This window comes from Phasianus colchicus, chromosome 11 (assembly GCF_987193195.1).
Source record: "Phasianus colchicus chromosome 11, bPhaCol1.hap1.1, whole genome shotgun sequence".
Taxonomy (NCBI): Eukaryota; Metazoa; Chordata; class Aves; order Galliformes; family Phasianidae; genus Phasianus; species Phasianus colchicus.
Genome location: NC_143446.1, coordinates 8611439 through 8627995, shown reverse-complemented (window position 1 = coordinate 8627995; position 16557 = coordinate 8611439). Strand labels below are relative to the sequence as shown.

General features: G+C 35.7%; 1 protein-coding gene across 1 annotated transcript in view; it reads right to left on the bottom strand.

The window, feature by feature from the left end:
- Positions 1-9206: 9206 nt before the first annotated feature.
- CACNA2D3 (calcium voltage-gated channel auxiliary subunit alpha2delta 3) overlaps positions 9207-16557 on the bottom strand; it is a 395571-nt gene continuing 388220 nt past the window's right edge. The window contains exons 35-37 of the mRNA XM_090148165.1: positions 11275-11387; positions 10418-10500; positions 9207-9561 (exon numbers count right to left, since the gene is read on the bottom strand). Of these exons, the coding sequence (XP_090004291.1) occupies positions 9469-9561; positions 10418-10500; positions 11275-11387 (289 nt within the window). The 3' untranslated portion in view covers positions 9207-9468. The remainder of the gene's footprint in view (positions 9562-10417; positions 10501-11274; positions 11388-16557) is intronic.

Here is a 16557-nt window from a genome sequence, read left to right as displayed (position 1 = left end):
GGCATGGGTGAAGATAGAATGACATATTGCTAACTTTGGAAATCCAGGAAATCATCTCCTGAAAACTCAGGAAGATTTATGCCTTTCTAATCCAATCATAATTCACTTCCACAAAACATGGAAGGAAATCCACAGAGAATCATTCAAGGAAATTCTTTGAGCAGACATATGGGGAAATTCCTCAGTAAAGGTAAAAGGTCATATATTATCTTGAGACAACTGAATTATATAAAAAAAAAACAAACAATCATGGTCTCCAACCTCTATTAAAAACTTTTTTGAGATCAGTTTAAGGTGAAAGAAAAATGGGACAACATAGCAGCACCACAGATACAAATAGAATTTATTCCAGTTGTGTTAACCAAGAAGCTAAATTTACTGCAGTTGAAAAAGTTATCACAAGATTGAACGTGAATCAGCAGATCTTAAGAGCAACCAGGAGGATAACATGTAATTTAAACTCTGCTAAGAAAAACAAGCTGTAAATTGCAGAAATCTCAGTAGCAGTGATGTTTCAGCTCTACATTCAGTGGCCAACTCAAACAGCCACTATTTGCTGTGAAATATGGAGTCAGACCCATATATACTCTTTTGCCATAAGAAATTGGTATAAGTAGGTGTCATTGGTCCTTTCTGATGCATCCTCCAGTAAGGGAAAAAAAGCATTAAGAGATAAATCTGATTTCTTTTACTCCCCTGAAACTAAAGGAAAGATGAATTGGCAGGTAGATCTTAAAGCACTATACTCTATTCAGCGTTTATGAGCACAGTTTTCAAGTACACCACAGAATTCAATTACCTTTAAACAGTCCTGTCAAGCTACTTCAAATGGAGCACAAAATGGTTTCAGTGTTAAGGAGCTCATGACATGAAAGTTCATAGCAGACCTGAAGCTCAATCCTTCCAAGACATCCTAGAAAGGTTAAACAGAACTGGAAAAACTACTGTCATCTGGTTTCTCAATAGATGCTCTTTCTTAACAATTCTCCCCCAGCCCATACATTATACATCTTAGAGGCAGTCCATCTAGGGAGGATAGATGCAATGAAGTGTAGGGAACCTAGTTGTGCTCTACATGGATAGAGAGAATGCTGCTGCGCTCTTCATATTCATCAGGGAGAGAAAAAAGACAAGGATTTACATTCTCAAGATTGGTCCAGGAGACTGTGAAAGAGCTATGCTGTCACTTGAGAGGCCAACTTGAAATATACATGGTCCATAATATTTCATGAATTATTGCACTCCAGTGCATAGATATAGACAAGGTTAAGAAGGTGTAATCAGAACCAGAATGTAAGGATGTTCTAGGATGACATGCTGCTTATCAATATCTGTGTAAGCTCTTTATAACGTGACTTTTTCCAGAATTAAAGTACATATATAAATATATATATGTATAGGGATACATACACACAGACATATATATCCTCATATACTGTGAAACTGATCTTTTTAGATCTAATAGCAGTATCAGATGTAAAATTCCCATAGAAATTCATGAAGGTTTTTTTTTTTTTTTTTTAATCTTCTTGGATCCGATACTAGGGTTTGGTTGTTTGCTTGGTGTTCTGTTTGTTTTGTATTTGTTTTGAAAACTTGTGGTTAAAAGTAAGGACAGAAACACAAAATGCGAGAATTTAAAAGGACCTGCAAGCCATAGCAGAAAGATCCATTATGATAAAACCAAGGAGAAGAAACAGATGTGGAGCATGATAGTCTCTAAAGACAGGAATAAAGAATATTATGTCAGTTTTATATCCATTTGCTTTCTCTTTTCTCTTCATGAATGCTATGATTGTGTTTCTTCAATGACTATTTGACTACTAAAAAACATGATCTACTGATATGCCAGAGTGCTGCCCGATTGAGAAGCACCTGTTCTCTTTTGTTTATGTGAGAGACAAATATCTTCCAGAATACAGTGTAGGTAACAGAAATCCACGTTTCTAGAAGTTCATTAACAAATGGACCAAAAAGCTTGTTGGCAATACTTAGTAATGTTACAAAGCTACTTACAAAATTCAGGCTTTTATCATAGCTTAATATGCTCTTCTTCTAGGAAGTGAGCTTTTAGATATTACGCTTCAGGTGAGATACACTTCAAGAACTGTAAGAGAAACTGGGGGTTCTTATAGGCTGAATCTTACACGCCCTATCTGCTCATTGGTAGTTTTACCAGTAGGTCTATATAATAGCAAGGATATTTCGAAGAATGTAGCATGGACATTTCTGCTGTCTCTGACATGTCATTCTTCTCTTTCAAAAGATCATAATCCTCCTTAAATCAACTGTGTTACAAGGGAGATTGCTTTTTGTGCAAGACTCAGACAAAGACTAAAAGGCAGGAAAAGGTGGATAAACCATAAAGGTTTCTTTCATGTTTATTTTACACAAACATATTTCATTTTTTTTGCTTAGGGTATCCTTTACTACTTTTAAATCTGTCAGATGCTAATGAAGATAGGGTTGCTGTATTTGGAAAGGAATGAGCAGGACAAATTTCCAGGTTTTCTGCCATGAATATTACAAGGATAAAGCCTTCTCTCAAGTGAAACAGTTAAGAAATTCATGGTTTGCCCTAATCTGAAACAGCATTGCCTAGAGGTCCCAAATGCAGAGTTAAAAATATGCAAAAAAATCTTTGGTGCATTAGGATTGTAGATTATTTACTTGCTTGGCAAGGCCATTTAAGACCATTGTTTACTGTTAAGAAGTTCTCAAGTGATTATTGAAAGATACCTTAAATGTGAAACTTCTAAGTATCTTCCATTAGAAATCTTTCAAGATAGACAGATGTAAATAATGACTGCCACATGACAAAAGGATTTCATGGTTAAAAAGTAGACTTAAACAATGCCTCCCTAAGTCCTCATAAACACAAGTTTTTAAAAGTTTTTTTTCTTTTAAACAAAATCTGGAAGATTTCTGCCAAGAAATGTTTTATCAGTGAAAAATAGCAATTCTCCTTCTGAGATCTCTGCTCATATAATGATGGGGACATAAAGGATAATAATTAAATACCCCTTATTGAATCCATACTTGTATGAATTTTAGTGTATCACATTAACTTAAGGTTTTAAGCGGAATTCAAAACTTTTCTTCACAGTTTCTCTAGATGATAGACTTTTCTTGGAGCTCTTGAAATTATCTATTGAACTTTGGAAGAGCAAAGAAGAAAAAGCAGGAAGAATGTCTGCTTTAAACCAAAACATCTTTCTGAAAACCACAGAGTTCTAATGATGGGAAATCACAAGTCTCCATTAGTATGTTAATCACTAGCTTTTGTGTCCTGCTTTTTAAATCTGTCAGAGAAAATGAAATCACAAAACTAACTGTGACTTCATTTCAGTTTTGATGTTTAGAAAGAAGCAATATAAGCAGGTTTCATTTTCACCAAATTATTTTGCTTTCATGTGTACACAGAAGACAGATGTACCTAAACTGCTTCATTAGATATAGCCGATAATAGGATATTAACAAGAACTTGAGATTCTATCTTACCTATTGTACATATCACAGTAATTTCTCAGAAATGGTATAAGGAGATCTAACAACACAGCTGGATGCTTACAAATTAATTCTTCCTCCCCCCCCCCAAAATAACACAAGCAAATGAAAAAAACTCATTTTCCAGTTAAACCAAACTGATCAGTGCCAGAACACTAAGAAAGAAATGAAAGAAAACAATTCTTTATTTCCTGTCTCGGGAGCCATCTGCACATTTGCATGTCTGCCAAAAGCATTCTTGATTAATTCAGCTATCCCAGCTAGCCCCAATTAGTCATTCTTTATCAAACATTTAGCACTTTTTCTAAGACATTTAAATAACTGATTCAAAACACTTCTTGCTATGAACTGAAATCTGATCTTCCCCTTCTTCTGTAAGTGAAATATGCAGCATGTTAAAGCAGCAAACTAAATCCTAACATAGTCAAACAAACCCAGCATTAACCACTTGAACTTCTGGTGTTAAGGTTCAAATTTGACTTGGAATTGTCAACAGTAACCCCTTCTTACAAGGCTGTTTTAAACATGTGTAAGTGCAGTTCAAGATCACATTTGGAGCAAAAAAGTTGCCAGCTTTGGAGCTTGATCTTACAGAGACCCTAATAGCTGTCAACTCCTTATAACCCTTTGTAAAAGAATTCAGTAAGAGATAACCATTCCTGAATGAACTCCTCAATAAGCAGTGAGGATTCTAAACTGCTCTGACATAACTAGAAATTTAGCCTCAATTTCAATTAATGTAAATATAACACAATTACTATTATCACAAGAAATACAGCAGCTTTCACGTCACTTATCTTGATCCTGCACTGATTTTTGTTTAATGCTTTTTTGTTAATTTGGGGGGTGAAGTAGCTACAAATCTGTGCACAAAGCATGCCTTTACGATGCCAGGAACTCTCAGCAGCAGAGCAGAGAACAAGTGAGCTTTTGACACTTGGTGAGGTGTTGTACAGCAGCTTGGCATAAACACAATTACTTGGCTCTATCTGCCAAAACAATGACCAAATCTGTTAACAGCATGGAAATGGAGAAAGTCTTAAGATTTCAACATCCCATACCTTGGATGGCCGGATCAGCTCAAATCTCTATTGGCTAGTCATAAATATGGCCACCTTTAGACTTTGCAGAAAATCATTTAAGATTTAGATACCACCCTCTAATTATTTTTCTCTGTTTAAAGATGTCTTGGGGAAAAAAAAAAAAAACAACTAAAGAAGTGATCAGATAAGTAAAATACCTATATAGATAAATATAATAACCTTCACGGTGAAAGAACATACCATGCTTACTCTAATTTCAGCTTCAATTACATCTAATCCTGGAAGTGAAGTTTCACGTTCTTAAAACTGATTATTGGAAGTCATCTAGCTTTGAACAAATATTATGAATAGTATAATTTTTAAAATATACTGCATATATTTTATTATACTTGTTATGGAAAGGCAACATAGCTTGGTTTTCCTGTCTTTCACCTAGATCTAAGTGAAGTATAATGCAGAAGTGCCACTTGCTCCACCTTGATAGAAAAAATATCAATGGGAAAGTCAGTGGTTTCTTGTAGACAGTGGGCTTTGAAATTCTTCAAAATATCTGCTAGTCAGGGCTATGGAGATTTAAAATAACTTTTACTGGAAATACAAACAATAATAATAACATTTAATTCTTTGACGAGTCACTACGGGAAGGAGGAGGAAAAAAGTCTGAAATAACTGGAAACATACCCTTTCACTCAGAGCATCACAAAATTACAGTATAATTCAGTATATCCAAGTTATAACATCCAGCTTCAAGAATACCACTGGGAAGAAACAAAGAGCTGACTCTTGAAGATGATGTAAATTCTCCCAAGGAGCTACAGGAAAAAAAAAATATTATATTGGCAGAAATAGGATCTGAGCCTAATGGCCAAAAGCTAATGATGAGAGAAAACTGCCTTCAGACTGGACTGTAAGTGATAAACTCCAGTGAGATCTTGTGTAGATGCTATATATGGGAACCATATCTCTCATGCTAAGTACATACATGGGAGCTGAGCCTGTCAGAGAGTGCATTGTTGTAAACCAGATAAATAGCAAGTCAGCTAAATACATACTTGAAAAGTTCAGAACCATGGGGAAGAATTTGGACAAGAAGAAAAAAACATACTAGTGGAAGGATCTTGGACAGCTCAGGGAACAGAATAATCATGCAGAAAAATAAAGTAATCTTAATATTTTCCACAGTTGCAAGATTATGAAGCACTCTTCAGTGGAAAACTTTCCAATTGTGAATGCCTATTTACATTAAAGTTGCATGAGTGGGAATTTGTGAGGCACAGAAAGTGCCAGGATGTAAAAGTCCTTGGAGGCCACAGGCAAATGGAAATAACTGCCTTATTCTAGCCTCAGACTTTCTGAGCCAAACTTGCCTTCTGCACCCAAAGGGATAAACAGACCAGTGCCTTGTTCTGGGGCTTTTGCTATCAGAAGAAAACCAAAGCAGTCTCTTGAAGCCATTTACACAATGGGGGGAGGGGGGAAGAAATCACCACTGCTTTCAATATCTTCCTGCCTTAGGCAATCACCTGCTTTGCAGAGCATATATATTGCAGAATCAGCCCTGGCAGCAAAATGCAGTGGGTCAGGCTGTCTCAGTGTCACGGAGACAATGAGGAGAGATAGCACAGCTGCAGAAACCTGCCTGAGGCTCTCTGGCTTACAGGATTTTAGAGGTGTGTTTGCAGCACTGACAGTTATGGGCAGTCAGTTTTCCCATAGAAAGCCATTTGAAAATGGTGTATCCATGGCTGGTCCTGAGCTCCCAAACATCTTTTGTTGTATCAAGATTAAAGGAAGATGAGGCAGCTGGGGTTAATAAGTTGAAAATCAATGCCATTACCAAAGAGAGCAGAAAAGAAAAAAAATGAATTCAACCTCCGCAGAAGCCAAAACTTTCAACTATGCCTCTTGCTGTGTAGAAACACACTGTACAGTTCTCCTGGTTCTGTTTGGGTTTGACTTCAGATTTAGGGAGATAAAAACTATGGATGATGTCTGAATTTCCTGTTTATTAAAAAATGCATATAGTTTCATATATGCAGCTGTATATATGCATAGCTATACATCTGTTTTTTGTTCACTGCACTGAGCTTTGGATCAGACCTTGCATGACATTTTTAGAATTCGAAAGTAGCAGCATTTAGGATTAGTGAGGTTATGAAATTTAATTCCACCTTCTATGACCTGCTATAAGCAATGGTATGACAGCACAGAACCACTTCACCACATCTTCACACTTTCTCCAGGTTTCAGAGCTAATGATGACGTACAGAAGGGTAAGCTCAACAGACAGGAACATTCCTGTGCATTAAAATGAGATCAGCTTCTCTGTAAACCTGATTCAAATAGCCTGTGGCATGCTTTCAGCCTGTGTCAGCTAGTTCTATCCCAGAAAACTCATTATTGTTTCTGTGTTTGGACACAGGCAGTTTGTATGGAAGCTGCTCTGATCTGAAGGCTGAGACATCTCTAGTATTATATTAATACTACCACAGATGCAGCCAATTAGATCAAATAATTAAGAGATCTGACAGCATTATCACCATACTTCTGTTGGCCTGTTTCCATGCACTCATGACTGACGGTGGCAATGCAAAAATAAACCTAGATGTTATTGACCAGTCCTGCTCAGCTGAATAGAGGGACATGCGAGGATCCAGAGATCTGAACCCTTCAAAATCTTCTTTAACCACTGACTTTCTGATGCGTGGTAAATTCAGGTTCATAAAGTTTGATGAGAATTAATTCAAAATTAAAAAGATGTCTTCATTAACAAAGAAATGGCAACTAATGAAATATGACTTTACACTTACCAACTTTTCTGCATCATTGTTTAAACACTAGCCCGCTTCTGTACACCAGTACATTCTGTCTATATTCTCATGAAGAAATTTATAAACTGTCACAGTTTTTCTGAGCAATGTTCGTTTACACACTCATATTTTCATCTCTTTAATAACACTGTTTTACATTGTCACATCTTAATCTCTTCTGTTACTCTCTTGCTCCTTCCTAGTTAGAAAACTACCTCCCCTTTCTGAAATTAAGGAATGAAATATTATTAGGCATTTCCATCTTGGTACAGTAGAAATAAAATTTCTCCTACAATAGCTTTCTTTTCTCTGTAAGCAATGATGATTTGCACATCAGTCCGAATTTTTTGTGCAGAATGTTTCAATGTCTCTATGAAGATAGATTTCTTGTCTACTTTTACTAAAAAGGAATAATCACTTGGTACATAAGCATTACCCATTTAACTCGTGCTGAGAAAAAACAAGCATCAGACATACAAAAACATTACAAGGATGCAGCATCGCGCATTGTGGAAACTCAGAGGGAAGATCAGAAACTGAAATACTATTAATAAAGTACTGAGATTAATTTTTGAGGGAATAATGGAGGATGATAAAAAACACAACAAAGAACTGCACAGTATCTGTGTCAATTCAAGTGTAGAAAATGCCTTGATCTTTGCGGATCAATGAAGTACCAGTGTATTTGAACCCATTGAAGCATTCAGTGCAAATTCTATTTTGCTAGTCTTCCTCCTACTAGCAACGTGGTTATGTTTAAGATAAAGTCTCTCTCCCAGCAACATTTGTCTCCTACTCTCACCTAGGATACATAGCTTAATGTTAAAAGCATTCTTACTTCCAGTTAGGAAACTGCAGTCTTCTAGATCAGATTTAGAACAGCATCATTTTATTTTGTATCTAATGCATTGCACTGTTAGAAGCTGATGGCTGAGCAGGGTCATTCTCTTGACAGAACTCTACCTCAGATAAAAATCCGAACATAAACCAGAGATTAACATACCTCAAAGATCAAGATCCTCAACAAACACATCCATAATAGGGACATTACTACCAACTGCAAGAAAAAATTCATTACATGATGGGTAGGATAAGTAGCAGTCTTTGTGCAGGGCTTTTAAAGACAGCAAGAACTTGTTTCCTTTATCTTCTTATTTCCCTTATGTAGAAGAACATAAGGCCTAGAATTAAGAAAGATTGGTCTTGATCTTTGCCCAGTGAGGGTAAGCCTCAATGGATTCTCAGTGAAAACCATAACAATTTCTGCTGACACAGATATGTTGCAAGTCAAACTTTCTCTGCTTATGAATTGCCAGCAAGTCCTAGCTGAGTCGCTCTCTGTAGGGCAGAATACTAACAGAACAGTATCATCCTTTTATACACATTACAAATTGTAACAGATGAAAGTATTTAATTTTGCCATATGCAACCAAATCAAATGATCTGATGTAAAGCTTGCCCAAGTTAGGGAAAAGGCTTTAATCGGGCTTTGGCTCACTCTCTAAAATGTGACTAAGATGTTTTATAGCTATTTCCAGAAAGCAAAACTTCGCTATAAATCAACACAGTGTATTACCTGCTCAGCTTCATATACGCACATGTGTTTCCTTGACTTAATAAAACCTATTCTGCCTTATTATAAAAGCTAACTCCACATTTTCTTTTTGTTATCTTTTCAGAAACAGGCTAAGAGCATAAGAAAAACATATTTGGCTTAGTTTATTCCCTTCCCATTATCGATTAATTGAACAAATATATTATTGGACTTAAAATGCACTCTGAAACTGTGATTTTAATATACTTTATTGAAAAAGTACACCATTTTAAATTATTTTCAATGGGACAAAGCAATGATCATCTCTATCTACCAAGTCCTTTCTTGATGAATCATAACTACCATATGCCAAATTCACATCTGCATGACTAGCAAAGTAAAAAGATAAATCTTTTTTTTTTTTTCAACACATCTTTAAGAATTTATATCACCAACAGTTTAAAATCATGAAATGCTGATGCTCTGACTGTATTTCATATCCTCTATGTTGCACCATTTCCCAGTTCACAGTTTATCCACGTATTAGCATGCCAATTGAACACATCAGTCAATGTCACCTTGAGAAAATTGTCAATAGCAGAGGAAGAAGAACAAAAGGAGGCTTAGCGCTAAGACCTGGGACACCACCACATTCTCTTGCATTTTCCTGAAGAGGAAAAAAGAAAAGAAAAAACAAACAAAAAAGATAAATACAAGCCAAGACTTCCAATTCTGATATATGAGAATTTATCAAACTGCATACGCAGAAGACAATTGATACAAACCACAAAAGCCGTGAAATAAACACACTTAGAAAATAACGCAGGTATTAATTTTCATTTCAGCAAGTTAATCTGCAGACTAAAAGCAAGCAGGATCAACAAGAATCATACAGTGTCCTCCATGCAACATTCTAGGTCTCATTCTACATTCCTTTACAGAACCAGAGGCACTAAAAACATACTCGTATAACACGGGTGTCTTATCTACTGCAGAAACCACTGCAATGTAATTGTGTCGGGTTCTCTATCAGATCTCCCTACTGTCCATCAGTGCTGTGGAGAATACAGGGTAGTAAATATGTGTAGTGACCTGTCCCAAGAAATACTATGTGTAAATATGATGAATATGCCATCACAGCTGATATTGTGGAGTTAGTTTCCGAAATAAAAAAATACTAACAGCCCAAAGTTCCCAGCTATCTCTAATGATGAATCCTGCAGTGAGCGCTCAGGCAAAATGAGCTGCCATATTCCTGGCTACCAATCTGTGCTCACGTCCTACCACATTCTATTACATGACATAAAACAGACTAGAAAAGTAACAAGACGAAACACTGTCTACAGGAGTACTAAAATTTTTTTCTGTGCCTACAATGCCACTTGCTTCCCTTAGTAAAGTATTCTGAGTCCTCTGAATATTTTCTGATGAGTGTCATCATATAAGACAGCTTTCCTATTTGCCTTTTTTAAAAGGAATACAGCTTCTACTAGAGACTAAAATAATAATAAGTAGTAACTTACTTCAGGGTGAAATCCATGGCAAGATTCTGGGCGTCTTCTTATCTTCTGAGATTTTAAACGTTCACACTTAAGGGATTCATTATGTACGATGTAGTTAAGGACAGATCTTCTGAACATTGCATTTAAATATCCTGAGTTCATTTGAGTGCTTTGAAATGCATGCAGTGAAAATCTTTCAACTCCTCAGTTTTTCCTTTCATTCAAAGATCCTATGTGAGGTGTGTGCTCAACACAAGAATAATAATGTAATTCTATGGCTTTCTCCTCAGTTGTTCAGACGGTATCATTTGCAGCAACACTATTAACCTGTCTTTAAATAACATCTGTAATAAAAGCACACTGCTTTTGAAATTCCAACTCATTAGAGAAAACAAATCCTGAATCCAGCACAAAATAAAAGGCATGACAGCTAAAAATCAATTGCTATCTTTAGTTTGCTATTTTTTTCATATGTTTGGAAAGCAAAATTCTGAAATGGCTTCAATGCTCCAGACCAGTCTTAAAATGCTCATACAATTGGGGATTTCAGAAGTTCCCATATCAGAATTTCTACCCTCAGAAGGAACTTAGTTCATAAAGCGAAGGAAGTCCCACTGCCTAAAAATAGAGACTGTGACCTTGCGATACTTAAAAATGCATGTAAATGTGTTTGCTTAAATTTTATTGGCTGTCCTAAATACCTAAACATGTGAATTCTCCTTGAAAGTAAGTAAGAATGCATTCTCAGCTGGCTTAATTTCAACCAGCCCCAGCTGTGATGCATTCTTTGAAGTTCTTAAGTCACTTTATGTAAGAAGAACATTTTCTGTGCTTACATCTTGAATCTCTTCTTGACAACTATGCAAATAAAAGGATATATCTTATTTCTATAGGCGCCATGGTAATCGGTGGGACAGAATCACAGAAGCATTCGTTATCTACTACCACCATAAAGAGATTGCTGCTTGGGATTTGCTGAATTACAAAGGACCTGCAAATTAAAAGAAAATAATTAATGGTAACATTTTCTATATTTCTTAGCAACAGGTTTTGTTAAGGTATTTCGAGCCTGTCAACAACACCTGTGTTACAGTTACAAATCTCACTGACTTCATATATTGTACTAAATCTCTAAACTTTGTAGAAGAGGGTCTTGGGCAGTGCTTTGCTCAGCTGATAGAATACACTCACACATTTTGAAACACATATAATGGCTGGTACACAGGTGGAATGGAACAGATAGGTTAATTCTGCTGCTGTGTTAATGCCTGTCACCTTGAATTAGAACACAGTTGAATTGCCAAGGAACTTATCTTCTTTTTCTTTCCTTTGATACTTTGATTTTCTCCATAATTAAAAACTAGCTATGTATATATGATCTGGATTTTTCAAGTACACATGAAACCAATCAGCAAAAATAAAGCAGGTTCTTCTGCAGCCAGATGGTAATAGCTCCAAGTCCCACTTATCGCCTCTAGAATCACGTCAGGGGCTTTATTCACTCTGGATCCCGCATGGCATGAAGCAACATGAATTGCTGAAACAGCTTTCATCTGGCCTCCTGAGACTCATTTTATTTCTAGGCCAATAAAACAGAGATTAAACCTCAAAATCTTCATAAGTGGGGAGATTTATTTTAGAATAATACCAATTATATGGTACAAATATGGTGATAACTCAGCGCTACAATCAAATTAAGAAAAAGTATGCAACTGAAAGGGAGAGAGAGAGAAATAAAGATATTGCTTGTAAGAAGGAAAGCACCCAGGGGAAACCAGGGAAGGAACCTGTGGGCACAGTTTAATGGTCCGCAAAGCTGCAATGAGCCAAATTCTTCAGCACTCACAAAGAGAAAAGAGGATGGTTGAAGGGCCAAAGAGGCATTGTTTAACCCTTTCTTTGAAATTCAGAACACAAGAATAAGGAAAGCTTTAACGTTCAGAGAAAATTTTTCATAATTTGTTAAAACTCTAGATCAGAATTTATATGCAATATTACAATTTCTGCCAATACTCAAGAATGTGTAAAATCTTAAAGTTCCAGGAATTAGGTGTTTTTCAGTGTGGTATACTGCTAAATGAACAGAATCTTAACTGAGGGTTTGAGAACCAAGATGATGCAGAGAAAAACATTTTTCCTCAGATATTTTTATGTAAAATACATATTGTCTTACTAAAATAACTCCCTGTATCTTCCAAAAATCACATAAAATGAAATTGTGGAAGGGGTGGGGAATATTTGAACTTAGCTCCAGAAAGAAAGAAAAAAAATTGGAAAACCTGCTATAAAAATGTTGCCAAGAGAAAGATTAAACACTTTTCAGTATTTTTTAAACTTACTAAACCTCCATTAAAATTACACTTAGAGTGATCTGCAGTGTGTTAGCTTTATGTTTATACATGAAATATACATTTATGGCATATGTAAAAGGTTGAACTTTATAAATGCACCTACGAAACAGCTGGAGCATGTAGCAAGACTGACATCATTGTACTGGAGCATCTGTGGCTCTGTGGATTTGTGTGTGGGAGAAATGGGGCCAATAAAAGGAACGGAGGGAAAATTCTTAACAGGGAACAACCTCTGAATTGTACTGAATGAATTTCTCAAAACTATTATGAATAATTGAAACCTCAAAAGACAGGAAGAAAAAAAAACAACAACAAAGAAACCTAATTTGAATTTATTCCCAATCTCGCTCAATTTTATATTGTGCATTTAGAAATATTTATACTGTTTATCCAATCTTTTAAACTAGCTCAGAAAAGGAGATGAAAGTCACAAAGAGTCATCACAATTAACTGCTAAATGATTCACTCCTCTCTGAGAACTCTGGAGTAACTACTATTCTGTTGTACCCAACGTGTGACTGGCTCAATGACCTTTTCTATCAACTCCATTTGTTGCCCTTAGGTAAGTACTGAAGCATGTCAGGAAGTGTGCACTATACAGCTAGCCTGAATGTTGTCATTTAATAAAAGGGGTAGACATTCCCAATTTCGCATTTCATTTTTTCTATCATTCACATGACCAGGGTGGCATATGACCTGTACAGTATAGGGTACATCTTCCACATAAAAGAGAGGAGAAAAAATAAAAAAGATATTGATATTTCTATCAATGCACCAAGCTGGAATGAAAAGGAGAAAGCATTGTGATTCAGAAGAAAGTTTTCACTACAGAATTATGATGCTGAGTAGATTACTACATGGGTTCCCTGACAAAATGGTCAGAAGCTATAAAGGTAGGAATTATATTCTACAGTAAGTTTTGCTGGAAACACTTATTTGGGTGTATTTGTATGGATTTATAGAAATTAAAAATTAAAGAAACTGCAAGGATTAGATTTATCAGGTTAAGTAAAAAAAAAAAATAAACCTTTCTAATATTGAAATTGTAAAAGATATTTATCTACAATTTACACTGGTTCATTTTACCAAACATTGGATATTTTTACAAATCTATGGTCTATTATATTTTTATATATTTCTTTTGCATATCTATATGTATCTATAGTCCTATTACAGACATTTATCGTAACTGCCAAAGAACATGTGATTGTCATCTAAAGAACTATAAAAATATGAAACTTTTGGCTCACTGAAATATTTTTTTTCCACAGCACGTAATAAAATCTAAACAAATATTTTTTCTGGAACATCTCCTTGACCATGCTAGAGACAAATTCAAAAGAAAACTTTAACTTTCACAAGAAGTAAATGAATGTTTTTCCCTTTCACAACTATCGAATCTAATCTTTCAATGAAGTTGTGAAGCCAAGTGCATATCCTCACTAGTCATTGACTGTGAGGTCACTGGCAAAGGATTTAGATATCACAAAGTGAAGACAGAGGACTGAAGACAGAGATTGAGTTGAGAAATAATTAGGGGAAAAAAAAGTCTAATTTAGCTTTCTTTTCTAGTAATAGAGTGAGCATGAGCAAATTATACTTAATTTATGATCATTTCACAGAACGAGATATTACCCTCACTAGATCATGGGCAAAGAAGTTCCTTCCAATCATTAGACTCTCCATTTGCTTTGTAACTATTTGGATAATTCACATGACACTGTTTCCATGCCTGCCATCATCCCAGCAGCGTCTTCTTTTGGTGTTCAACATTCAGCTCCCATGCTGGCATGCACTTGCATATTTGAAATTCATTTCGAGAGAATGAACATGCCAGTAAGTCTCAGGAACTGAACATTCACAGAAAATAAAATGTGTGCATACACAGTCAGAAGAAAATCTTTCTTTTAAATACTGAAATATTCCACCAAAATGTGTCACTGTGTACAGCCTCCATGACTGCAGTGGAAAATAGCGCTACTGACAAAGTAATGAAAGGGGTTTTGTCCTTTAATAAGTTCCATTTATTAAAGTGGAGTCTCTTAAGTTAATATTATAATAAGCATTTCTGAACACCTGCTGGCTGAGATTGTCCTTTGTGTCTCTGGTAATATGGGAGTAAACAAGCAGTAATAGGCTAAGGACTCCTCTTGAACTTTATTGCTGCATTAACAAATAAAAGGAAGTCTATGTTTAATGCCTATATTTAATGTTTATGGAGAATGTTTTGTTTAAAGGGTAAAGCTCTTTTTAAGTTAAGTAAATCTTTTGGTCTGAGCCTTTTCCCTTTACAACAGTATCATCATCATCGTTTGACAGTCACTGCATAGCAAAAACCTTGCATAAGTCTCCATATATGAAATGTAATTAGCTGTTGTGGTTCCTGTTATGTTGAAGCCACGCTGAGTCATAAGAACCTTATTAATAATTTTTGCTCCATCTTTCATCCACTGAGGAACTGGCTTGGTTTATTTAAAGTGCCAGTCCAGAGGTTCAAAATAGACTCAAACACAAGCAGCTTCTTCACTGTGCTTTCAAGGGGAAGGTAAGGAACAAAGAAATTTGATACCTGAATGGAGTAGGGAAAAAGCCCTATTCATACCAAAATATCTTATTAATGAAGAAAAACTAAGAGTAGAGAGGAAACCTGCAAGAAAGTCTGAATTTTAAGTCAGAGCATTAGAAAACACTTTTCACATTCACACACATTTTATCTTTTCCTTTCTAACCTATTTCTGTATCAGTTCGTACAGAGCATCTGCACAAATATCATACAAAATGAACTGAAAGATAAAATTAACTCCATGCTTTACCTAGAAATAGTAATTTATTTCTCAAGTATGAAAGTATATATTAATTTAATTAAAGTTGTACTTATGAAGGCATGACAAAGCATGCTTTTAAGAAGTGAGTTATAATTTCTTAAGATGGCCTGGAATTTTTAAAGCGTCGTAGAAGAACTGTAACACACAACTTGGAGAGCAGTCATGCTGAGTGCTTGTGTGACTTAGGTGCCTATGTTAGAACACTAATTGTCTCCAATCTGAACAGAGTAAGTGCAGACACAGAAACAAGCCAAGGATAATTCAGACCAGGAACTTCGCTTTGGTGATCTGATTATCCTTGCCTTTCAGTCTTTCTCCCTCTTTAATGGCAAAATAGTGACCTTATAAAGAAGAGCAAGCTGAACTTGGTGAAATGTGATGCCTAAAGCAAAATGCAGACCACAGCACTTGTTCTGAAACATCTAACAAAGTGTATTAAAACCTGATTTTCTTTTACATTTGAATCTCTTCCTTTTGCTTGTACATATGAGAACTTTCATACAGTTATATTTACTGCATATAATATTGTTTCTTAAAAAAACTGTTGTTTGTTTTTTGTTGTTGTTGTTTTATTTATTTAATCAACTCATTTCATAAAAGGCAACTCTATTTCTTCATATAAGAGTTACTTTCTCCTTTAGAGAGGAATAATTAGAAAATACACTCAAGGTAGTGGAGTAGGGACTGAGTGACCACCACCCTTGCTGCACAACCCTCTTTCCACACCAAGTGCTTCTTTCTTATCCTATTTTTTCTTGAGACTCCAAATCCTTCAGGTGGCATATTGATAAGGAACTGAAAGACAAACTGACTTGGAAAGGAGGGAGATGTTCAGAGTTGGACGAAAGGGATTACAGAACAACCCATCTTTAAGTAAGAAGACATTTTCTGGTCAACCTGAAATTCACTCTCTTCAGTAAGCCACTTACTGCCATCACTGTTTAAGGCAGGACGTTGCTTTATGACCACCTGAAGTACAAAGCTC